The sequence below is a fragment of the Alexandromys fortis genome, unplaced genomic scaffold (assembly GCF_014885135.2).
Source record: "Alexandromys fortis isolate MF-2015 unplaced genomic scaffold, M_Fortis_MF-2015_v1.1 scaffold_167, whole genome shotgun sequence".
NCBI classification, from domain to species: Eukaryota; Metazoa; Chordata; class Mammalia; order Rodentia; family Cricetidae; genus Alexandromys; species Alexandromys fortis.
The window spans coordinates 3,319,702-3,346,168 of NW_026068050.1; the positions used below are offsets into that span (position 1 = coordinate 3,319,702).

Below are 26,467 nucleotides of genomic sequence, written 5' to 3' on the forward strand. Positions count from 1 at the left end.
ATTTCGCATCCGTCGAAAAACTTCAAAACTCTCTTAACGTAATTGGTTTATTTGTGTTATAAATATATAAAATTGGATTGCTGGTAACATTTACCAATATCCATTGTCTGGGCAAACACAGTCACACGGTCAGGTGCAGCTAAGTGAATGGAAAGTCTTGAGCTGTAAGGGAAATCACCGGCGTCCGGAGGTCAAAAACAGTTTAAACTGCTCCAGCCAGGTGTCAAGTCCTGGTCAGTAGTCAATTTGTCCCGGACGGTTTCTGCCCAGCGCCAGGACCCGCCCCCTGACTGCGGGCCAATCCCTGCCAGCGCAGCGACCTCGGACTGCTATTGGAGGAGAGGGGCGGGGCGGTTCCCGCCCCGACGTCTCGGTTCTGAAGTGAAGTGGGAAGCGGAGGCCTCGGCCCTGTTCTCTGCCCTTGACAGCCCTTCGCGTCACCATGGCTGCCCTGGCGGCTCTGCGCGGCGGCGTCCGCCGGTCTCTGCTTCGCGGGCTGCTGCAGGTGAGCGGGGTCAATTCTGGGGGGGAGCCCGCCGCCGGCCGTCCAAGGTTCCGCCCTCCGTCAAGGCCCGGGCAGAGCCACCGGGGTGGGGTGCTCGCGGGCGACGGCGCTCACCACGCGTGCCCCGGGGCCGTGTGTGTCCCCGGGCCCGCCTCTGCTGCTGTCACACCTGCCTGGACCTGGCCAGGCGCGATCCCAGGCTGCAGAGAGTCGAGCCTCTTTACAGGCCCAGGAGTTTCGGAGACGTTCCTTAAAGTCATAAATACTTATGAATTTATTGGGGAGAGTGAGTTTATTGTCCCTCCCCTCCTTTTTTCTTTAAATCCGGTAGCTAATCATTGGTTTAATTATTGATCTTATCTGAACTGAGGCACTATGTGACAATCAAAAGATACTATACAGCCGCTCCGTAACTAACAAGATGGCTACTCAGACACTACAAGAAATATAAAATATATTTGGAGCGATAGCCTCTTTTCTGGTTGTTGTGTTTGGGGAACACGATAGCGACAGAGCTTTGCAGTGTTTCATTCCAGAAAACGCTCGACTGTTTTAGGAATGGGTGAGAAACTCCACAATGTAGTTGTGAAGTTTGGCGTTTCCAGTTTGATTGCAATAGGAAGCTTTGAAATCCCCTACGTTCTACGAGGTTGCAGTTGGGTCTGGACGGTTGCCGTTTTTTGTTTCTGTAACAATCAGGGTTCGTGGAACTGGGTAGTTCTGGCAATAGACGCTCAAGGAGAGCAGTGCTCTGCGAGAGGTCGCCGAAGAACACTGCAGGCACCAGGGCTGTGGCCTGAGGGTGGGAGCGGAGGGAAAACAACTATAAAATTAATCTTCCCGGAGTTCTGCTCCACAGGTGGAGGCGAGAGGAGCTTGAGCTCAAGGTTCCAACCCACGTGGGCAATTTAGGAATACCCGGGCTCGGAAAGATAAAAAAGTTAAATCCTGAATGACTGGGATAATTGGAAAGCCAGAAGGATAGTTTATTGTCTGTTCTGGAGATGGGCAGTACCTCACCTATAAAATAAATGTTCCCGGGAACGGCACTGGTGTTTTTTCCTCCTAATGCTGCCTTTTCCTCTTCCCCTTCTCCTATCTTTTCTCCTTCCTTCCCCTCCTCCTTTCTCTCTTCCCACTTGGGTTTACTGTGTAGGTCAAACTGACTTTGAACTCCCCTCCCTCCCCGTTTCAGCCTCTGGATTACCTGGGATTGAAAGAGCAGGCCATCATGCCCGGGAGTTCTTGATTGGTTTGTTAGTGTCTTTGGGGTGGCTAGAGAAATTACAGAGAAGTCCGGTTAACTGGGATTCCGAATAATGTTGCCTTGATGAGTTAGAAGAGCCAGGTACTTGAGGTGTGTCGAAACAAAAGTGCAGAACAAAAGTGTCCATCACCAAGAGCAAATACATTCTGCATGAGGATGGTAAACCTGTGCTAGGGCCGTGGAGTCCATGTGGAAAAAGCCGAGGCAGAGGGATTGTGCCTTTGAGACCATCCTGGGCTGCATAGTGAGAGTTTGTCTCAGAATAGTGCAACCAGAATGATCCAAGTGTAGAATAGGACTTTGAAGGAAGGATTGCTGCATAGGATCGAATGCATTTTAAGGATCACTGAGTCTCCCATCAGTCCCGGCTTTGGGGTCTTCTCTATATTCTGCAGCTCTGGGTCTTAGTGACCTAAGTGTGTCTTTCCAGCACTGATGGCTATCCTGTGTTCCGGGCTCCTTTTACTACCTGTAGACTATATAGCGCATGCCGTGGGCTTCCCACCGTCTCTGCAATACACGCTCTTCCTGCCTCACGTCCTGAGTACTGGGATTAGCAGTCAGGTGCTGCCACGTGTTAGGGATCCCATCCAAGTTCTCCAGTCTAGTTCACTTTGTTAAACTCTAGAAATGACCTAGTGGATGCCACTTCAATTAAATTGAGCAACCACTTATTTAACCACAGAAATCCTTGTCTGAGAAGAATTTTCAATAGGCTGTGCTGTGTTGTAGAATGGAATCTGACCTTTTACCCATTGCATGGGCTCTTTAACCTTTGCTTTGAAATACACACGAATCAACAAACTTTTATGGGACTTTGTCTAACACCAGTCTCACGTAACCCATGCTGGCCTTGAACTTCTGGTCCTTTTTCCTCCACTTCTTAAGCACTGAGATTACAGGAATGTGCCTCCATGCCTAACATACCTGGCAGGGTTTTACACTTACTTTAATATACAGGATTTACCTGTAAATTTTTTTGTGTCTCCGGTTATACCTATACCTACAAAGGGACAATAAAAAAATTAGTGTCACTGTTGTTGACAGGCTTGACCAGAGAAGCAGATAACCACTGGTCAACAAGCGAAGCAGTGCTTTGGGAAGAGGTTCCTGGGACCTGTTATACGTTAGTAAGGTAGAGATTTAGTAGTCTAGATGCCAAGAGTAGAGGCTGTAGAGGACTTGACAGGACTTGCCCTTGGCTGACTTCATGACTTCAGATGCTGGGTTGGCCAGGGTTCAAATTGCTGTCTGTGAAAGGAGACCTGCAGTTCCCGTGGCTACTCCTGACGTTAAAGGTATTCCAGATCCTGTGTTCAGCTCTTCCGTACCCTGACAGCAGCCACACAAGCTGTTGCCTGCCCTCTATGCACAGCCGCATTCAGCTCTTTTGTTTTGGTTTTGTTTTTAAGATTTATTTGTTATTTATACAGTGTTCTGCCTGCATGTCTGCCTGCAGGCCAAGAGAGGCCACCAGATCTCATTACAGATGGTTGTGAGCCACCATGTGGTTGCTGGGAATTGAACTCAGGACCTCTGGAAGAGCAGGCACTGAGCCATCTCTCCAGCCCCCTACATTCAGGTCTTTATGCACTGGCTATGGTGTTGGTAGCAAAGCCATCTGTGAGTGTCTGAGGGTGGCATGGGCAGAATCCGACCTTTCCCGTGTCTGTATCTACCTCTGCAGTGTCAGCTCACAGGCCGTGCTACTTCTGCATGCTCCTTTTCCCCTTAACCTGAGGACTGACATTAGGGCCTCAGCAAACTTCTCCCACTGAGCTCTGTTCCCAGCCTTGCCCTCTGTTCTTCCTGAGTTCCATTTCCAGCCTGTAAGGCAGTAGGCTGCAATCACTCCTGGCTCTTGGTTTTGCTTCTTTCTTAAGGCATTACTGGGATTTTGTTTTTCAGCCTTGTTAGTAAACATCAATCTTTGTTGTGGTCTCGTTTAGCACCTGCAGCCCTCACGGAGATAAGAAGTAAACAAAATCATGTCTTGTAACTCACCATATAGTGGGAAGACAGTAGGGCCATCTCAAGTTCAAGTTATATCATGGAGGAGCAGTAAGAATGTGCACAGATCAAATAAAATAAATCTAAAAAAGGTTTTAAAGGGTCTAGAGAGATGGCTCAGTGGTTAAGAGCAATGACAGCTTTTGTGGAGGATCAGGGTTTGGTTTCCAGCACCGATATGGTAGCTAACAACCATCTGTAACTTCTGTTCCAGGGTATCTGACACTTTCCGATTTCCTGGGCACCAGGCATGCATGCTGTGCACATAAAACACGGTCAAAACACATGCACACACATGCACAGCCACCCACCCATATACACCATACAAAGAGAAGAAGAATGTGTGTAGGTTACTGTGGAAGCAAGATGGAAGTCCCTCCTCTGGGGGGTCTGGTTGAGGAGGGTTCCTGGGTTGGCTGTGAGGCTGAGCTGTGCTTGCCTGAACTGGTTTTATTAATTTAGTACGTATTTATTACGTAGTGTTCAATGTTGCTTCTTCAATTGTAATTAATTTTGAGACAGTCTCACTATGTAGCCCACACTGACCTCGTCTTGTACTTTTTATGCCCCTGCTTCCCAAGTCCTGGGATCTCAGGCGTGATCCAGCACACTGAATTCGGTCATTCATTCTTCAGAATTTTGATGCTGGGATGTATTGTTGAAGAGGAGCCACAGTCCTGGTCTCAGGGTGATTGCATTTTGTTTGGGGGAGGACCAAGGGATGATAACAATGTTCAATACATGATGATGTCAACATGAGAAAGAGTTAATAAATAGAGGTCAACTTTGTTATATCAATTATCTAGACACAGGTTCCGACTGTAACTTAAGCTATGCTAGAACGTACTATAGAGCCCAGCTAGCTTTGGACTCAGGATCCTCCCACCTCTACTTTCCTAGTGCTGGAAACATGTGTGCTATTATCCTTGGTGGCCCAACTTTTAAAAGTAATTAAAGAAGATCATGTAGGGTTTGTCATTTGTGCTTAGATATGAAGAATAAAAATTAACCACCTGGGCCAGAGAGATGGCTCAGTGGGTGAAAGTAGCAACCTTAGTTCAGATCCCTGTACTCAAATGCTGGATGTGGTGGTGCACATCTGTAATCACAGGCCTCCCTCAGTGAGATGGGAGATGCAGATAGGAGAATCACCAGTTCTTGGGTCAGCCACAGGAGCAGAAACCAGAGACCCAACCTCAGTCAGGTAACTCCCGATGACTTTCACATGTGTGCCATGATAACTGCATGCACATGTGTGTGTGTGTGTGCGTGTGTGCCCGCACACACACACACAATGTCTAACTTAAAAAAAGAAGCTGCACATGGTGACATACACCTTTAATCCCAACATTCAGGAGGCAGAGTCACTTTAAGTTCGAATTCAACCTGGGCCACATAGTTTCAATCCAGCAAAGGCTACAAAGTGACCCTGCCACAAACAAAAGAAAAACCCCAAATAAAGTTAGCCCACATGATTCACTGTGAAGTACTCAATAAAAAAAGGCTGGTATTTCCCAAAGAAGGAAGGAGAGTCCAGTGTTGCTGAGGTTGAAAAGATTGTAGTTAAATATTTGTTTTTTTCTAAATAGAATTATCTATTTAGTATAGATAAAAGTATAGATAGTGCATAAGGTATACCACTGTTTTCTGCTACATACCAAGAATGGTGACTGGAGCCACAAACATAAACATGGATAAATGTTCACACTTATTACTGTACGCGGTGTTTTGTAAAATAAATTTGCGTGTGCATATGGACAGCCATTTACTAAACAGGACAGCTGTCATGTGGAGGCATATCAGGATTGATAGCTATAGCCAGCCGTGTCTGGGTCTCACAAGGCTGCTGTGCAAAGTCTCTGAAGTGTTGTTTGATTTTGCTCCACAGATAATGTTGACTTTGCTCAGAGCCAACAGTGCTAAACTGGCAAAGATAACAGGAACCAAGGGTAAGGAGACATTGCAGGCAGTACGGGTAATGTCAGAGTTCACTGTAATGTGGGTTAGGGATATGTTTATTTAAATTTTTAGGCTAAAGGAGTCGGACAAGAGTGTAATTACATGCGTATGGAATGATCCAGAAGGAAGAGGAAGAAAGGATGCATGTGGCACAAGAGCCACAGTGGACACACAGGGACCATCAGTGAAAATGGACTAGACACTTGAAGAAAAGACCGAGTAAAATGGGCACAACCCCGCTTTACAGTAGCTAAGGGGGGTGGTACTGGAATTAGAACCAGGGCTTCCATATACCAAGCACACACTCTGCCACTAAGTATGTTGGAACTGTTTGAAGAGATAGAATACACAAATTCTTGGACATTCAAGGACAGGAAACGGGTGCAGCTGGCTTTGTTAGACCCTAAGTAGAAACTCGCTGACCATGGAATCCCCTGCCTCTTGCAGAGCGCCAAGCCCCCATTTCTCGAGTATGCTTGTGCTTTTCCTTTCATTCTCTACTTGCTGTGGCTTTTCTCTCTGGGGTCCAGCCTCTTTTTTTATGTGGTGTTAGCTGGCTGAGGTCTGACTGCCTTCAGCCCCTCAGCGATTCAGGTTAATACCCATTGCCAACTGGCCAGGCTCTCAGGGTGCCAGCCAGGTAAGGCTGGTCCATTCTTGGTGCCATCAGCTCTGCTCAGAGCTGGGGATGGAGTTGTCTTGGAGGGACTTAAGGCTGCCCCTTAGAGAGGAAGAGCGTGGGTGGTAGCAATGACTAGCATCTTTACCATACCAGAATTTTCATTCAGAGTTGTATTGCAGAGTGTGATTACATAGAAATAACTGATTTCCATATGTAAAGGGTATGTTTGTGGAGGACAGCCATGAAGAAGATGCACTTGGGCCTTGCCTACTTGAGCACAGATTTGTTTATTGGTCATGGCTGAGTGTACTGTCACTTAAGGGTCGTGTAAAGCTCAGGAGAGTAAAGCATTTCCTAACATAATGACAGTCCTTAAGAAGTACAGATACATGGCCAGGTTTGATATCACACCTGTAATCCTAGAACTTGAGGGTCTGAAGTAGGGGGATCCTAATTTTAGTTCTTACCTGGGCTATATAGATAGTAAGACCTTATCTAAAACAATTTTTTTAAAAAAAGGATAGGGATAGTAGCTGTTTTATTTCAGAGTTGGAATAAACACAGATCAATTTGATAGCAACTAATGCTATCTATGTATTGTGTTCCTATCAGATTTAAACAGTAGGATGAAACATGCTTTTCAGTGGAGCCCTAGGGTTTGAAGACCATCGCTCAAACCAAGGAATCTTTCTCCTTTGAACCCCAGGAGTAGCTTACTTATGGTACTGTTCTCGTAGTTCTTATCAAACTCTAAGGAATATGTCAGGCAATTTCAACATTTCTTCTTTACAAGCTTGCCTTGCGGCCGAAGGTCCATGGTGACCACTCTCAAAATGCCTTCTTCAGGGGAATGAGCGCAAGTGCTTTGTTGACAAGGAAGGATCAAATCGTCTTGTGCGCGTTGGTCATCTCCCCATGACACAAGGACTGTGAAAACCTCTTCAAAGCAGAAGACACATTGAAATTTTGTGACGTTAACATTTTAAAATCAAATCTAGACTAAGTTGTTTGTATCGCAGAGTTGATTGTGAGGCATTTCCCCATCATATTCTTTCACGCTTTCATTGAGAAAACCATTGCTGTGGAGCCACTTTTGTCCTAAAAAGCATGCCCGTGTCAGGCTGCCTTTGTACACACTTCTGTCATTCAAACACTGTGAAAACCACTTTGGTTCCATGGCTGTTCCTGTTTATAACTCCATTGTCAAACTTACATTTTATTTAGTCTAAGTTTTGAGTTGAAAGTTTTAGTTATCTGTGTTCAGTTAGGACAGAGTGTTTGTTTAATCTCTGAAAGGCTAAATTCTTGGATCACCTGTAAGTCCAGACTTTTTTGGGCTATTTATTGCTCTTTCCATGAGCTATAACTGTAGCTATCAGTTGATATGTGACTATATGCTGCTGCTTTTGAATATTAGGCTTGTTGACTTCATGTCCAGCTTCAGATCAGTTAGGGCTTTGAACTCTGCCCTACATTTTCAGAAATACCTTTGTTGACATTTGTTTCTACAAATAGCATGGAAAGAATTTAGATGTCTTTCTTTCTGTTCCTTTGAGTGTGGTGCTGAGGACCAACCAGAACCTCTCAGATGCCAGGCATTCACTCTGCCACTGACTCATCCTCTAGCCCCTCTTTTACTTCTTAAGAATTATCTGGCAGTATAGGCCATATTGTATGACATTTGTTTGCCTTGTGTAAATCAAGAGACACTTGCTAGAAGGTCTTAGGGAGTAATAGCAAGTTTTACTTAATTTTTTTAAAATGGATTTTCATACAGTAGTTTTTTTAGAAAAATTATTATTATTATTATTATTATTATTATTATTATTATTATTATTTGTATGTGGGCAGCGAGTATGTGCTGGTGCCCGTGGAAGTCCTTCCTAAGAGGATTTTGGATCTCCTAGAACTGGAGTCAGGTAGTTCTGAACCACCCAATGTGTATGCTAGAACCAGCCTGGGTCCTCTGAAAGAGTAGCCTCTGAACCGCAATCTCCTGCCTACTAAAAATGCAAGCAATGAGAACTGTGGACCTCTAGTATTACATAATTGAGAACTTAGATATAACTTAAATTATATTTTACTCAAGAGGCTGACGCAGGAGGAGGGAGGAGTGTGTTCAAGGCTACTCTGGGTCTCAGTGAATTTGAGGTCAGCCTTGGCTATATAGGAAGGTGCTTTTCCAAAAATGTAGCCCACGACTAGAGATGTAGTTCAGCTGCTAGAGTGTGGTGTCTGAGAGAGTACGATAGTGTGGTGTGCACAAAACCCTAGGTCTGACCCCATCTCTGAAGCCCAGGTGTGGTAGCTCAGCCTGTTATCTCACCATTTTGGAAGCAGAGAGGCAGGAGAATCAGAAGTCAGAGTCATCTCTCACTGTACAGTGAGTTTAAAGCCAGCCTAGTTCCCATGATTGTCTCAAAACCAACACCCTCAAAACAAACCCACCAAACAAAGCCGTTAAATTGTATTTACCTTATTATTAGGAATCTTTTTGTGTTGTTATGTTTACATAAACAGTTTTAAGGGCTGGAAAGATAGCCTAGTGGTTAAGAGCCCTGGCTGTTCTTGCAGAGGAACTGAGTTCAGTTCCTAATATCCCTACGGCCGTTCACAACTATCTATGTCTCCAGTCCCAGGGCCTCTGATACCTTCTGTCCTTCACTGGCACTGCATGAAGGTGGTACACAGACATACATGTAGACAAAAACCATACACATGAAAATAAATAATATTAAGAATATTTTTTAAATGGCAGTTCATCAGAAGTTAAAATTTATATTTCTAATGAACAGCTTATCAGAAAAGTAATATTTATTTAACCATTTTCTTTATGATTTATAAAAATGGTGTAATAGATTGTGTAAAACTTGGAAATAAAAGTGTAAGAATGAATAAAATCACCTTAATTCTATTATTGCTAATTACAAAATTAATGGATGAATTTTAAAATATTGTAACATAAATATTTATCTCACAGGAAGGAAGATGCCTGGAGCGAAGTTATGCATCCAAACCCACTTTGAATGTAAGTATACATTTAAAAAGCATTGTATAGTTTCAAGAACTTAAAGCAGTGTTGCCAGTAGAAACACACATGTTGCTAGGCATGGTGGCGCATGCTTGCAGAGTGAGCTCTCAGGAAGGTGAGGCCAGAGGCCCTATCTCCAGCGAACCAACCAAAGCACATTTGCATATATTTAGGTCTTGAATGTATTTGACAATTAACAAGGTTATGCAGTTAGGGAAAGCTAACAGTGCACATACTAAGTTCCTGCATTATCACGTTCATTCAGTCCGTGAGTAATTCTCTATAATCCACTATAAAACAGTTTCCTCTTAAACTGTGGAGTAGCTGGGCGGCGGTGGCGCACCCCTTTAATCCCAGCACTTGGGAGGCAGAGGCAGGCGGATCTCTGTGAGTTCAAGACCAGCCTGGTCTACAAGAGCTAGTTCCAGGAGAGGCTCCAAAGCTACAGAGAAACCCTGTCTCAAAAAAACCAAAACCAACCAGTCAAACACACAGAAACCCTGTGGAGTAGTCTTCCTTTATTGTGATGAGCCCCCATTGCATTGTGGGTGGTGCAATGCAGTGGACATGGGGGATTTGACAAGAGAGGGGCTGGCTGACTGCTTGGGGTAGACCAGAAGGGTCTCTACTTCATCCCCTAGTTACTGCTTTCTGCCTTTGTCTATAGGTTCCCAAAGTGACACCAATTCTTTCCATCCTTTTCAAAATCTCATGTTTAGTAGGAGATTGTAGAATCCAAATGTGAGGAAAATGTGTTTCATAGTATTGATGAGGACTTTCATCTACCTTTTCTTAGTTTATAGTTTAGGATATTATGGTTCTGGCTGTGTCCTAATTGGTACTGTCCCAGGTAGCATACACCTCTGGATTGTTAACCCAGAGTGCTTGTCAGTAAAGGAGCATTTAGTTAGCGTTGTTTATTTTTTTATTTAAAAATTAATAGCACTAGAAAAATGACTGAGTGGCCAAGAGCATTTTCTGACTGGGCAGTGGTGGCGCAAGCCTTTAATCTCAGCACTTGGAAGGCAGAAGCAGGCAGATCTGTGTGAGTTTGAGGCCAGCCTGGCCTACAGAGTGAGTTCCAGGACAGCCAGGGCTGTTAAACAGAGAAAGCTTGTCTCGAAAAACCAAAAAAATTAAAATAAAAAATAAAAAAGAGCATTTGTTGGTCTTCCAGAAGACCTGAATTTAGTTCCCAGTATTCAAGTTAGTAGTTTTAAAACTACTGTTGCTAGATATGGTGAGGAGGCAGAGGGGGTAACTCTGATTTCATGGCCAGTCAGCACTACCTATCAAATTCCATGCTGGCCAGTTATGTGTCAGAGAAACAAAACAAACAAAGAAAGAAAAGAAAATCAAAAACAAAAACAAACTCTATTATCTGGGGTTTATGAATGCATGGTACATGTGTGTTGGTATATATGCACACATGTACTCTCTCTCGTGTGTACATATACATGTGGAAGTGAGAGGACAACCTTGCAGACTTTTTCCTGAGATCAAACTCAGGTTATAAGGTGATCATTGAAAGTCCTTTACCTGCTGAACCACCCTCAATGCCCCAGGTTTTAAAGCTTTGACTAAGCAAAACTGGAACTTAAGCTTCTGGCCTTAAACCTTCCAGAGAGAAGTGGGAGGGATTTTTATGTCTACTTTAGAATTTGTCTTAATTTCTTCCTCCACGTTGCTCATTCTTTCATTGTGTCCCCCCCTGTATCTTGCCCCCCAGCCACTGTGGATTGAGTCCAGAGCCGTGTGCCTGCTAGACAAGCACTCTACCCCTGAGCTATACCCAAGTCTTGTCTTTGTGGTATGCTGTGGTGCTTTCCAGCTGCTCAAATATTATTTTAATCCTTGCTAACTATTCATAAGTGGTCTGAGTATGAATGTTTAATAAATGAAACAGGATTTGAATATGCCTATGCTAATTTTTACCTTTTTCTGCCTTGCTAGGAAGTGGTTATAGTAAGTGCTATAAGAACTCCTATTGGATCCTTCCTGGGCAGCCTCGCCTCTCAGCCAGCCACTAAGCTTGGTTCTATTGCAATTCAGGGAGCTATTGAAAAGGCAGGTCAGTGGTTACATTGTTTGGCGTTGAGGGGGCCAAATGATTGGGGGATATATAACTGTTTTGCATTTACTGTATATATAACTTAGAAATTACGTGGTTCCTGCATATCTAAATTTCCTTGTACTCAATAGGAATGAAACTCAAAACTAACAGGAAAGAGAAATCATTTCTGTCATGTAATTTGCTTGGTAATCTTAATTATTAAATTAGGAGAGAAGGTTCAGTGACTAAGAGCACTGGCTGCTCTTCCTGAGGACTTGGGTTCAGTTTCCAGCACCCACATGGCAGCTCACAGCTGTCGGCAACTCCAGTTCTGGATGACCCTGTGCCCTTTTCTGGCCTCCCTGGGTCCTGCATGCACATGGTGCACAGACATCCATACAGGGGAAACACCCGTATACATAAAATAACAATAAGTAAAATCCTAAAAAAGAAATTGAGTAAATCCAGGACATTCCTTTCTGCTGTTTTTAAAAGGGATTCCCAAAGAAGAAGTGAAGGAAGTCTACATGGGCAATGTCATCCAAGGGGGCGAAGGGCAGGCCCCCACAAGGCAAGCGGCCCTGGGTGCAGGTATGACGAACACGTTTGCTGTTATACTTAATATTCTTGAAAATATCAAGGCCATTTCAGCTAAACGAGTAAATGAATGATTCTTATAGAAAAGAACATTTGTAGATTATGGTCACATGCTCTATTTTAATTATACAATTATATTTGAAAAATGACTTTCTTTTTTTTCAAAAGTATGATTTATGTTGGCGTTAGGTTTACCGATTTCCACTCCGTGCACCACGGTAAACAAGGTCTGCGCATCAGGAATGAAAGCCATCATGATGGCCTCCCAAAATCTTATGTGCGGACATCAGGTAAGAGACATCTGTTTTAAATGATTGGGATCGTGGGGGGCACGGGAGAGAGTAGAAGGGGAGGGGAGCAGAGAGAAATGTATAGCTCAATAAAAACAATAAAAAAATTTAAAAAAGAAGCACTTGTTTTATCTGTCACTTAAAATAATTTCAAATCCTAGAAAACACCAAATATCTAAGCACATTTATGCTGTTGGTGAGATTCATTATTTATACTGCATGCATATGAGTGTTTTACCTGCATGTCTGTGAACCACATGTGTGCCTGGCGTTCAGAGGCCAGAAGAGGGCACTGGACCCCTGGAACGGGAGTTAGAGACAGTTATGAGCCACTCTGGGTATAGAGTATAAAACTCAGGTCCTGTGGAGAATAACATACGCTCTTTACTGCTGGGCCACATTTCTAGCCTACCGTCCACTCCCTTTTAAAAGATTTATTTCTTTTATGTGTGTTAGTATTCTGCTTGCATGTATGTTTGTGTGCCTCATACATGTCTGGGGCCCATGGAGGTCAGAAGAGAGTATTGGGTATCCTGTTGAATGGTGCTGGACTACTATGTGGGTGCTGGGAATTGAACCTGGGTCTTTGGAAGGCCAGTAATTCCTTCTAACCATTGGCCATCTCTCCTGCCCCCTTTGTTTTTAAAAGATTTATTTTTCACGTGTGTGTGTGTGTGTGTGTGTGTGAGAAAGAGAGAGTGAATGCCACATGGACAGACCTGTAGGGGTCTGAGTACGATGCTGAATCCTCTGGAGTTAGAGGTGGGTGTAAGCTGCCTGATGTGTTAGAAACTGAACTCCAGCCCTGAGATTCTCTTGTTAACACATGCCCCGTTCTAGCATTTGTGAGGCAGAAGCAGGAGGATTTAAGTTTGAGGCCTGTTGCTTGAAATCTTATCTTTGTCTAAGACTGAGAAGAGAGGCTGCTCAGTGCGAGCCGTGGCATTCAGAAGCTGTGTCTGGGCTTAAGAACTAACGCTTCATCAGTTCTCAGATGGATGGGTACTGAAATAGCCACAGATGCAGAGTCACAGGGAAACACACGTCTTTATTAGAATTTATTTCTAGACATTCTAGCTTGCCATTGTATGTCACAACCAGGCTAAAGGTCAGCATGACGTGTTTTCGTATTATTTCTCACATATGTAAAAAACATACGTAGGGGGCTGAAGAAATGGCTCAATGGTGAGAACCCTGGCTGCTCCTTCAGAGGACCTGTGTTCGGTTGCCAGCACCCAGGCAGTGGCTCACAGTCATTTCTACTCCAGTTCTAGGGTATCAGGCATGATGCACAGACACACATGCAGGCCAAACACTCGTATGTAATTGGCTTTCTTTTTTATTCTACCCAGCTCCCAAATGAATACATGGAGACTTATTCTTACTTATGAATGCCCAGCCTTAGCTTGTCTTGTTTCTTGCCAGCTTCTCCAACTTAAATTATCCCATTTCTCTTTAACTATGTTTTGCCTCTGGACTTTTTACCTTTCTGTATTCTCTGTCTTCCCTTCTTACTCTGTGTCTGGCTGTGTGGCTGGCCCTGGCATCCTCCTCTCCTCCTTCTTTTCCCTCTTCTTCCTCTCCCCCAGCCTAGATTTCTCCTCCTATTTATTCTCTCTGCCTGGCAGCCCTGCCTGTTTCTTTTCTCCTGCCTTGCTACTGGCCATTCAGCTCTTTATTAGATCAGGTGTTAGACAGGCAAAGTAACACAGCTTTACAGAGTTAAACAAATGCAACATAAAAGAATTTAACACATCTTTGCATCATTAAACAAATATTCCATAGCATAAACAAATGTAACACATCTTAACCACAACACTCATATACATAACAGAGATAATGGAAACGAAAAAAACCAAACCATACCTCTGTGCTCTCTTTCAAAGAAGAAAAGGGTGCACTGAGGTCTGAGGTACTGTGACAGGGACCATATCACACAAACAGCATGTGCACACCCTAGAAACTTCACAGTTATAGAAGGTTCCTCCCCCTGCCCCCATCCTGTCCCACCACTTTGGCTACTCTGTTACTTAAAAGTGGAGAAACTTTGGGCAGGTAGATATGTGGAAGACTTGTTACTAAATCTGACTATTTTCTATTGAGTACTTAGGATTTATGAAACTAGAACAGTGAACAAGACAACTTTGAAAAATACTGAAAATAGGGCTGGAGAGATGGGTCAGAGGTTAAGAGCATTGGCTGTTTGTTGTTCCAGGGGTCCTAAATTCAATTCTCAGCACTCGTATGGTGGCTCACAAGCATTTATTTATTTATTTATTTATTTATTTATTTATTTATTTATTTTAAAGCTATTTATTTTTATTTTATTTTTTAAAATTTATTTATTATGTATACAGTGCTCTGCCTGCATGCATACCTGCACCCCAGAAGAGGGCACCAGATCTCTTTACAGATGGTTGTGAGCCACCATGTGGTTGCTGGGAATTAACTCAGGACCTCTGGAAGAGCAGTTAGTGCTCTTAACCACTGAGCCATCTCTCCAGCCCCTCACAAGCATTTATAATGAGATCTGATGCCCTCTTCTAGCCTGCAAGGACACATGTAGTCAGAACACTGTATATATAATAAACAAATAAATCTTAAAAGTACTAAAAACAAATCCTAAAGAATTACTGAGTGAGAGGATTTTGGAAGTTGCCAAATGCTTTTCAAAACCTACCAGGTCCATCTTCCAAAAGTTAAGTGTAGTCAAATCCTTGTCTGATTCTTATCTTTTTCTTTGTTTGCTTTGTGCTTTCTGAGAGAGTGTCTCATTTAGCCCAGGCTGGCCTCAGCCTCACTAAGTACCTGAAAATGAACTTGAACGCCTGCTCCTCCTGCCTGAGCTTTCCAAGTGCTAGGATTATAGATGTAATCTAACTTTAATGTAATTGTCACTGAATATTTTAAACCACTATTTTCTAATGGGAGCAAGTCATGAAGAGGGCATTGACCATGTAACCGTGGTTAGTAAAGCCATACTGCTGACAGCTGTGTGTGTAGAGTGCCGCAGCCTGCAGCTCTGAACTGACCCAGGCTTTGCTGTGCTCTGTGCAGGATGTGATGGTGGCAGGTGGGATGGAGAGCATGTCAAATGTCCCTTATGTGATGAGCAGAGGAGCAACACCGTATGGCGGGGTAAAACTGGAAGACCTGATTGTGAAAGATGGGCTAACTGATGTCTACAATAAAATTCATATGGTAAGTGCTACTTTTAAGAAGTGTGCATGTGTTGGTACTCATGGAAGCCAAAAGGTGTCAATCCGCGGGAGCTGGAATCAGAATCTAACTGGAGTTCTCTGCAAGAAGTCTGTGCTCCCAGTTGCTGAGGTCTTTCCAGCCCCCAAATGCTGTTTTAATAGGGAGTGCCACTTAATACATATCCTTGACTTTTCATAACACATGTATTTTTAATACTTTTATGGTGGGTTCTATAAATATTTTAGTCATTCACTTTATAAAAGTATTTTGCTATGTCCACTTCTTTAGCGTGGATCACCTATTAAAAAGCTGCCCCATACTTGATTGAGATATTTCCTCCTAAAATGGCAATTGTTTCTTTCCTGCAACTATTAGAAGACAAGCCACGAGGGAACATCACCTAGAGTAGAGGAAGGGAATTAGAGAAATGGAATTGAAGCCTTAACCACTGAGTTACACAAAGGTAATTTTTCCTCCTTTCCCAGGGTAACTGTGCTGAGAACACTGCGAAGAAGCTGAACATTGCACGAGGCGAACAGGATGCTTACGCCATCAGCTCTTACACCAGGAGTAAAGAAGCCTGGGACGCAGGGGAGTTTGGAAATGAGATCACTCCTGTCACGGTCTCAATAAAAGGTAGAGGAAGCATCTCCAAAGTAAATTTCAAGTTTATAGACATTTGTCTTTTCTTTGTTACATTTTACTTTTTTTTGTTTGGGTTTTTATTTGTTTATTTGTTTTGTTTTTCAAGATAGGGTTTCTCTGTGTAGTCCTGACTGTCCTGGAACTCACAGAGATCTGCCTGCCTCAGCCTTCCCAGTGCTGGGATTAAAGGCATGAGCCACCACCATCCAGCTATATTTTCCTTTTAATAGATTTTCCGTGTTGTAGAACTGATATTTCCATTTTAAATCAGTGTTATCTTTGTTCATTTGAGCTGAACATGTTAACGGTTCTGCTTAAGTTAAGGGGAGGGTTACAGGTCATCCAAGTATACAGTGCACTAAGCTTACTGTTTTATAAAGTATTTTTAAATTTATTTCTTTGGTCTTGTGCTTATGTGGCATGTGCATGCTGTGGTGTAGCTGCAGGAGTTGGTTCTCTTCTCCCCCATGTATGTTCCAGGGATTCAGGGCAGGGCATCAGGCTTAGTAGAAAGCTGGCATACTTACTGTTTTTGAGAAAATGTATTTATTAGAATTCTTTCTCAGCCAGGCGGTGGTGGCGCATGCCTTTAATCCCAGTACTCGCAAGACAGAGGCAGGGGGATCTCTGTGAGTTCGAGGTCAGCCTGGTCTACAAGTGCTAGGTCCAGGACAGGCTCCAAAAGCTACAGAGAAACCCTGTCTCAAACAAACAAACAAACAAACAAAACAAAAAGAATTCTTTCTCATGTAAGTGACATATATATAGCAGATACATTTTAAATTTATTCTCCTTTTTTCTTTTCTTTCGGTTTCTCGACACAGAGAAACCTGTTTCTGGAGCCTGTCCTGGATCTCCCTCTGTAGACCAGGCTGGCCTTGAACTCCCAAGTGCTGGGATTAAAGGCGTGTACCCCCACTGCCTGGCCTTATATTTATTCTTTTTTTTTTTTAAAGATTTATTTATTATGTATACAATATTCTGCCTCCATGTATGCCCACATGCCAGAGGAGGGCGCCAGATCTCATTACAGATGGTTGTAAGCCACCATGTGGTTGGTGGGGATTGAACTCAGGACCTCTGGAAGAGCAGACAGTGCTCTAAACCACTGAGCCATCTCTCCAGCCCCCTTACATTTATTCTTAAAAAAGATTTTATTCTTACTATATTTTGTGTGATTTATATACACATAAGTACAGGATCCTGAAGATGCCCCTCAAGCTGGAGATACAGGAGGTTGTGAGTTGCCTCACGTGGGTGCTGGGAATCAAACTGAGTCCTCTGGAACAATAGTGTATGCTCTTCACCACTGAGCTGTCTATCCAGCCCCGCTTACACTTATTATTAGTGTGCATATGTATGTGTACACGTGTGCTCCATGGCCTGCATGTGGAAGTCAGAGGACAATTTATATAATCAGTTTTGGTTTTTGCTACATTTACATGGTTTCTGGGGATTGAACTCAGATTGTCAAGCTTGCATGGTGAGCACTCTGTCTGCTGAGCCACCTCACTGACCCTAAAAAGTACTTTTTAAAAGGGATTTATATTAGAAGTCAACATCCAGAAATGAAGGATGAATGGCATCCACCTCTAGAGCTCTGAGTCAAAGAGAGCAGTCCAACAAATCCATGGTACAGACTTATTACTTGGTTCGGATCACTTCCCAGTGATCAGTGTGCGTGGGCGATAGGAACGGTTTATCATGCAGCACTGGTTGGGCTCTACCCTTGAAGTACAGTGAGGTCTGTGATTATAGACAGGGCTGGGAGACGGGGAGTGCAGGCACAGGTAGGAGGATGTATGTGCATTTGAAGCCAGCTTGGTGCACATACTGAGCTTCAAGACCACCAGGACTCCATAGAGAGATCATATCTCAAAAATGGGGGCGGGTGGAATAATGGGTTGTGGGTGTAGGCTTCACTTCTAGATGGACACTTGTTTGGAATGGCTTAAAGCGCGTCCGGGGTACCATGTTTAACAGTTTCTACCCGAGGGGCCATTTGTTGTCCGGACTGTGTGATCCCTTAGCATCTCAATTCTAGGTAAACCAGATGTGGTGGTGAAAGAAGATGAAGAGTACAAGCGTGTGGATTTCAGTAAAGTGCCAAAGCTGAAGACGGTGTTCCAGAAAGAAAATGGTAAGTACTAAGAAATCAGACATGAGTTAATATGCAATGTTTATTATTGGATTTGCCTGACATTTTTTAAAGATTTTTTTCTGTGTGTTTGACCTGTATGTGTGTCTATGCACCACTTTGTACCTGGTGTCCTTGGGGTTAGAGGATGACCTATAAATCCCTGGAACTGGAGTTACAGCTGTGAGCTGCCATCTGGGTTCCTCTGGAAGAGAAGCTAGTGCTAACTGCCAAACCACCTCTCTCTAGCCCTTGCCTAACAATTTAAACAAAGTAACTGTAGAAAACATCTAGATGTTACTTAACATGTATAGATACTGTATTCAAATAAAATTAGCCAAATAATAAAAATTCAAGGTATGTTTAAGTTTGTTTAACAGTTCATATCTTTAATATGAACTGTTAAAGTCCTGGCATGAGGGAGGGGATTATATAACATGGCTGGAGAATTGAATTTTCAGAGGCAGGTATCCCCATAGTTTGTGAACTGAAAATACAAATTTACATAATACATTCCTTGAGGCTTCTGCTGATGGCTGTATTCACTGGTATACTAAATATATAAATATACTAAATATATAAATAAGCCTCGCTTAGTGTATGTTACCCCAGAATGTTGGGACAAATGGAGTCTATGTTCTGAATATCCTTTGGGGAGACTGTCCATGTTAGGCAAGTATTCTTCTATTGAGTGATATGCCTAGCCCTAAATTTCTGAGTGGTTTGGAGCCCTCGACTTTGAGAAAACATAAGCTCTTCCAGGTTGGCTGTGTGCAGCTGTGGTAATCTGCAGTTAGTTTTCCCTCTTTCTTGAAATAGTTGCTCAGTTCTAAGTATAGAAATCACCAGTCACCTTTTTGTCAGCATAATAAAAACATATTGTAAGAGTACATATTGTAAACAGTGGTGGCCCACACCTTTAATCCCAGCACTCAGGATAGAGAGGCAGGTGGGGCTTTTGAGTTTAAGGCCAGTGTGGTTTACAGAGAGAGTTCCAGGACAGCTAGGGATATACAGAAAAATCCCTGTCTTGTAAAACCAAGAAACAAAAATCAATACAAACAAAAAAAACCTTTAAAAAAACAAAATACATGTTAAACTGGATATGGTCATTGATCTCTTGGGAGGAAGAGGCAGGTGGATTTCTGTGAGTTCCAAATCAGTCAAGGTTGCATAGCAAGATTGTTTCGGGGGGAAAAAAAAAAAAAAGAAAGAAAGAGAAAAGGGTAGAGAGAGATGAGATCGAGGCCAACCTGGTCTACAGAGCAGGTTCCAGAACAGTCAGGCAGGGCTACTCACAGAAGAATTCTGTCTTGAAAAACCAAAATTAAAAGAAAGCAAAATAAGCCAGGCATGGTGGCACATACCTTTAATTCCAGCACTTGGGAGGTGTAGGCCTGAGGATTTCTGTGAGTTCCTGGACACCTAGGGCTGTTACACAGAAAAACCCTGTCTTGAAAAATCAGAAATAAATAAATAAATAAATAGACTAATGCAGGGTTTCCATTGTCAATATTAAATAGCTTCATTGACAATTTATGCACACAAAATGATTTCAAGTATATAGCTGAGTGGTTTTAGTATTCAACTTCAAGTGACTGCAGAGAACACCTGATTCTGACATGGGTTTGGAACATACATCGTGCCTGCCGTGCGGATGCTGAGAAGAAACAGAGTCAGTCCCGTACCAGCGCCTCCACTCCTGCAGACATGCACTAAGTCCCCACCGTACACAGTGGGGACTTAGTGCATGTCTAAGCAGCAGTCACTGTACAGCCAGCTCTGCGCATCTTTCCCCAGGCAGAAATTACCTCCAGGCCTGTCTATAACTTGTCTATATATTTGACAAGGCAGACAGTGCTCTGTGGGTATTTGTGGGAGAGAAGAGGATGGACGCAGAAGAATGTGTGACTTTACGTTTTGTTGATTTCAGGCACAGTAACAGCTGCCAATGCCAGCACACTGAACGACGGAGCAGCTGCTGTGGTTCTCATGACTGCAGAGGCTGCCAAGAGGCTCAACGTGAAGCCACTAGCACGAATTGCAGGTAGATGTTCTCACCCTGTTTTTCCTTTTCTCTTTTTCTGGTATTGGGAATCCAGGGTGGTAAGCTGTAAACACATTGTCTGTCAGGGCTAGTACTGCTGGGATGAAACACCACGATCAAAGCAACTTGGGGAGGAAAGATGTGTTCAGCATATGCTTCCACATCACAGTTCATCATCAAAGGAGGTCAGGACAGAAACTCAAGCCGGAACCTGGAGGTGGGAGATGATGCAGAGGCCATGGAGCAAAACTACGTCTGGCTTGCTTCTCGAGGCTTTCTTTTTCAGAGGGTCTCACTTTAGTCATACAGGCTGGCTTGAACTCATTCTGTCTAGTCCAGGCTGGTTTTGATCTTGTTATCTGCCTGGCACAGCATTCCTTATAGGCTTGTGCCATGAGGCCTGGTTTGACCATTTTTCTTTCTTTATTTCTCTTTCTCTCTCTCTCTCTCTCTTCCCTCCCTCCCTCCCTCCCTCCCTCCCTTTCTTTCTTATTTAGTTAAAAAAAAATTCTGTGTGCATGTATTTTCTTGCCTCTGGAGGCCTGGGCGCTCCTCTCAATTGCTTCCTATCTTTAGTTCTGAGAACAGGATATCACGTTGGTAACACAGAATAGTGGACTTGGCTTCCTATTTTGATTGATGTAGAAGTTCCTTTAATATTTTTGTTAATATATAATAATTTAATAATTTAAGGTGTTGTCAGTACTTTGGTGGGTAAAAGGTGCTTCTTGCCAAGCCTCATAACCTGAGTTGGAGCCCTGAAACTCACATGGTAGAAGGAAGAGAACTCATTCCCACCTCTGACCTCCTCAGGTGCCATGCCACGCATATGCCCACTCTCACACAAATACCCCACCCCAATTTTTTTTTAAAAAGAGTATTCTTTAAAAACAAACAAACAAACAAAAACCCATGCCAGGCATGGTGGCACATCCCAGCATTCAGGAAGCTGAGGCAGATGGATCTCTCTGAGTTTGAGGCCAGCCTGGTCTACAAAGTGAGTTCCTTTGTAGAACAGGACAGCTAAGGCTATTACAAAGAGAAACCTTGTCTTAATGTCTGCATGTATGAGGTGTGGAGTTGGTTTTCTCCTTCTACCTTTACTTGGGATGTAGAGATTGAACTCAGGTCTGTATACTTTATAGTAAGTGTTTTACTGCGTGAGACATCATGTCAGCCCTTATGTTTACCTTTAAAATCTATTGTCTTGATGTGGAATGTCCTTCTGTATGTGTTGCTTTTATTGGTTAAAGAAAAAAAAGTAGGTGGAGTCAGGCAGCCAGGCAGCGAGGGAAAAAGGTATGTATGTAGAAAATGAGGTAATGCCAGGGCCACATGGCAATACATAGACTAGTAGAAATGGGTTCATTTAAGATGTAAGAGCTAGCTAGAAATATGCCTGAGCCATCAGCCAAACAGTGTTGTAATTAATAGCTTCTGTTATCTTTGTGATTATTTGGGGTCTGGGCAGCCAGGAAGTGAAAGTGCAGTTTGTTTATAGTGTCTTCTTTGTAAATAGAATTTACTTTATAATACATTTACTATTTTATTCTTAGCTTGTCATGACTAACTTATATTTGTGGTACTTGGGGTTGAACTAACAGCCTTATGAGCTCTACCCCTGATGCACCAGCTCTTCTGGTGGAACAGTTAATGCTCTGGACTCCGAATCTAGTGATCCAAGTTTCTTTCTTGGTGGAACCTGTTCCTTGAGGAAGAGACCTGGTCAGTCGTCCTCATCAACTCAGACCATGAAACCCAATATAAATGGCCTGCCCACGCGTGCTTCAGCATTGCCAGGGGCATGCTTCACTTTCACTTCTCATGTGCCAGCATTGCCCACTAGGGGTTAGAGACAGTTGTGAGATGACTGGTGTGGGTGCTGAGAACTGAACTCTGGTCCTCTGGTAGAATAGCATATGCTTGCAACTGCTCCCAGACCAGCAGTTCTCATCCTGTGATCCAAACACACCCCTCACAAGGGTCACATAGCAGACACATTACGATTCAGAACAGTAGCAAAATTCATTATGAAGTAGCAATGAAAATAATTTTATGGTTGAGGGTTACCTCCCATGAGGCTGTATTTATAGTCAAAGCATTAGGAAAGTTGAGAGCCACTGTCTTAGTGCCACAGTTTTAACCTTTCCAGACAAATCAGTGTCTTAGAGACTAAATTTTATTAAGAACAGAATCTTATGATGGGAGCAAATGTGTAGCTGGGTGTGGTAGTATAGACCTTTAATCCAAACACTCAGAAGGTTGGGGGCAGGGATGTCCTGAATATGAGTCTACCTGGTCTACAGAATAAGCTACAGCACAGGCACGGCCACATAGTGAGACCCTGCTTTAAAAAATAAAGAAGAGCAAATACAGTCACCCATGGCACAGAGATTAGGCAACGCGCATTTACTTGTTAGCTTTGCTTTTGAGTCTTATATACATGGATGAATCTTTGGGCATATGTAGAAGAGTTTAACAGTATTTCTTTTTCAGCATTTGCTGATGCTGCTGTAGATCCTATTGACTTTCCAGTTGCGCCTGCATATGCTGTACCTAAGGTAAGAAAAGGTGATTTTGCTAACTTGTGCTTTGCTTATTGTATTAAGATTGCAGTTTTTTGCCAGGCGATGGTGGCACACGCCTTTAATCCCAGCACTTGGGAGGCAGAGGCAGGCGGATCTCTGAGTTCGAGGCCAGCCTGGTCTACAAGAGCACAGGCACCAAAAACTACAGAGAAACCCTGTCTCGAAAATCCAACACCCCCCAAAAAAGATTGCAGTTTTTACATTTTACATGTTCATTTGCAGAACAGTGATAATTTGGTATTGAGTCTGTTCACTTCAGAAAACAGTTATGAGAGGAAACCTCAAATTACCTTCATTAGAACAGATTAGAAGGGGCTAGCTGCATCACCTGTAAATATGATGCTGAATGCATACACCTGGTGTGGTAAAGGAAAGGCACCCAGTCTAGAATACAAAGTAAGTAGCTGCTGACTGGAACCATGGACTGTATGTCTTGCAGGGAAGAGTTAACACTAGATACAATAAATCCACATTGTTTTCTGTGCTTTCAAAGGCAGACATACCAAGCCTGTGTGAACAACATTAAGAGGTCATAGGCAAACAAAGATGTTCAGGATGTGGAACCCCTGAACCTCAGGGGTTCAGGGTTCGGAGATCTCGGATGTGTTCAGCAAATATATGCTTACAAGGGATGTCCTCACCTTGACCTCTTGTTTGTGTGAAAAGGTCTTGAATTTGTGATCCTCCTATCTCAGCCTCCAGAGAGTTAGGACTGCAGGTGTATACTGCCCATCCAGCTGGAGCTGACATCTGGGAATAGTAGACAGGTTAAAAAAAAAAGGAGCATGTAGACATAAGACTAGAGAAGGTTCAGACACAAGTAGCTGCAGATCTCAGACAGGAACAGATACATTTGAAAGTTAATGCTCTAGATTTGCAGCCAGTGGTAAAATTTCTAAGGAAAGAGGACTTTAGAAATTTTTATTTTTTATCAAGCTCTACAGTTTTCTCTGCTGCCCTCCCTGCCTCTCCCCTCCCCACTTCAACCCTCCCCCAGGTCCCCATGTTCCCGATTTACTCAGGAGATCTTGTCTTTTTCTACTTTCTACTTCCCATGTAGATTAGATCTATAAGTCTCTCTTAGTGTCTGCATTGTTGTCTAAGTTCTCTGGAATTGTGGTTTGTAGGCTGGTTTTCTTTGCTTTATGTTTAAAAACCACATATGAGTGAGTACATGTGATAATTGTCCTTTTGTGTCTGGGTTACCTCACTCAAAATAATGTTTTCTAGCTCCATCCATTTTCCTGCAAAATTTAAGATGTCATTATTTTTTCTGCTGTGTAGTACTCCATTGTGTAAATGTACCACAGTTTCCTTATCCATTCTTTGGTTAAGGGGCATTTAGGTTGTTTCCATGTTCTGGCTATGACAAACTAGAAATATTTTTTAAAAGTTATTATTATCGGGGGCTGGAGATATGGCTCAGAGGTTAAGAGCATTGCCTGCTCTTCCAAAGGTCCTGAGTTCAATTCCCAGCAACCAATGGGGTCTGGTGCCCTCTTCTGGCCTGAAGGCACACACACAGACAGAATATTGTATACATAATAAATAAATAAATATTTTAAAAAAGTTATTATCATAAAGATAATCAGCACAAAAATCCCTTCCCCTCAAGATGAGGAACTAGTGAAACAAAACACGATCAAGATTTCACAAAAGGTATTTGTGTCTGAGATAATCCCACAGCTTTTCTAAGGAAACTGAGGGGACATGTGGGAACAGACAAAACTGCAAGAACATAGAACTAAGTAACATATAGCCAGCAAGATACATGTTAGGGACATACAGCATGATGTACTGTCATGTAGAGTACATGTGGAATGTCCAGTTACATAAAAATTTCTGTATCTCTGAAAAGTAGACATCATAATGCATGGAAAACAAAATTCTGATTATAATACAGGGAGAAAAGCAAAATTTGAAAACAAACTCTTTCAAAAAGAAAAGAAAAGCCCTTCCTATTTAAGTAACTAACTACATCAAGGGGGAAATATAAACCAAAACTGTAAAATTCCAGAAAATAACAAAAACAAGTTGATTGCTAAATATCTGGATAACCATCTAAAATTTATTTTTAGGTTCTTAAATATGCAGGATTGAAAAAGGAAGACATTGCCATGTGGGAAGTAAATGAAGCATTCAGTGTGGTTGTATTGGCCAACATTAAAATGCTGGAGATTGATCCTCAAAAAGTGAATATCCATGGAGGAGCTGTTTCTCTGGGCCATCCAATCGGGTTAGTACTGTAACAGATAACCCACCAAGTTAATAGTAGCCTCTACTACCTATCTATCAGCTGTTTCACTGTGTCACTCAAACATGATTTCTGGGTGATCACATCCCACAGCGAACACAGACTTCATCTGTGTTCTGAAATCTGTGTCTGAGTCAGAGTTTCTACTGCTGTGACAAAACACCACTACTAAAGCAAGTTGGGGAGGAAAGGGTTGAAGGAACTCAGTACAGGAACTCAAAACAGGGCAGGAACCTGATGCAGAGGCCAAGGAGGGGTGCTGCTTACTGGCTTGCTCCTCATGGCTTGTTATAGAATTCAGGATCATCATTTCCGGTATGGTGCCTCCCCCATCAGTCACTAAGAAAATACCCTAGAGGGCTGGAGAGATGGCTCAGAGGTTAAGAGCACCGACTGAGGTCTGAGTTCAATTCCCAGCAACCATCTATGATGAGATCTGGTGCCCTCGTCTGGCGTTCAAGCATACATGCAGGCAGAACACTGGATATATAATAAAGATTTATTTATTTATTTAAAGAAAATACCCTAGAGTCTTATCCACAGCCTGATCTTCTGTCAGTGTTTTCTTTATCTAGCTTATGTTAAGATAACACAAACAACTCAGCACACTAAAAGTGATGAACAGTAAAGAAAACAAAACCTAGGCTTTTGTAAGAGCTGTAACCTCTTCCTGAAACTCATTTCCTAAACTGAAATGTAGTTAATGCAGCTACAAGTTCTGGCTAATAAGGTTTTCAAGGAGTTAATTTGGAGTGGAAACTCTTCTGGTTAGCTCTAAATTCTGTCCTTCATTAAAGAACCAAATGCTTTCTTGATCCTAGGATGTCTGGAGCCCGGATTGTTGTTCACTTGGCTCATGCCTTGAAGAAAGGAGAATTTGGTCTGGCCAGTATTTGCAATGGAGGAGGAGGTGCTTCTGCTGTGCTGATTGAGAAGCTGTAGACAGACAACCTGTTTTAGGAGACAGTTCCATGTGATCAGAAACCCTGCTGAAGTGAACTTGACTCTCTTGGGCCAGCTTATATTCAACATAAGCTTTTCATTTTTTATTATTTTCTATTAAAAATTTTTTTAAAAAATAATCATCATATCCAAAACCTATTGAAAGTACAAATAAAAATTTCTCCTTTAATATTTTTGGTAAACTTGAACAGTCCGACACCACTATTTGAAATACCAGTGTTGGTGCTAGAGACCTGGTTCATCGGTTAAGAGATCTGTTGCTAGCCAGGTGCCAGTGGCACAGCCTTTAATCCTAGCA

At 42.7% G+C, this 26,467-nt stretch overlaps 1 protein-coding gene across 1 annotated transcript; it reads left to right on the top strand.

Annotated features, from left to right (window-relative positions):
- Positions 1-341: 341 nt before the first annotated feature.
- On the top strand, positions 342-26,340 carry Acat1 (acetyl-CoA acetyltransferase 1). Its single transcript, XM_050119429.1, has 12 exons — positions 342-505; positions 9,344-9,391; positions 11,348-11,465; positions 11,943-12,038; positions 12,234-12,334; positions 15,392-15,535; positions 16,021-16,171; positions 18,225-18,320; positions 20,251-20,364; positions 22,861-22,925; positions 25,031-25,188; positions 26,028-26,340. Exons 1-12 carry the CDS (start codon positions 443-445, stop codon positions 26,146-26,148), a joined length of 1,275 nt encoding a protein of 424 aa, XP_049975386.1. The 5' UTR covers positions 342-442; the 3' UTR covers positions 26,149-26,340.
- Positions 26,341-26,467: the final 127 nt, after the last annotated feature.

Excerpts from the sequence above, each read along its gene's own strand:
- Acat1 (XM_050119429.1), top strand. The coding sequence starts at position 443 with ATGGCTGCCCTGGCGGCTCTGCGCGGCGGCGTCCGCCGGTCTCTGCTT. Across the intron at positions 11,466-11,942 it reads GGGAGCTATTGAAAAGGCAG|GGATTCCCAAAGAAGAAGTG; the intron begins GTCAGTGGTTAC and ends TGTTTTTAAAAG. Across the intron at positions 25,189-26,027 it reads TCTCTGGGCCATCCAATCGG|GATGTCTGGAGCCCGGATTG; the intron begins GTTAGTACTGTA and ends TCTTGATCCTAG.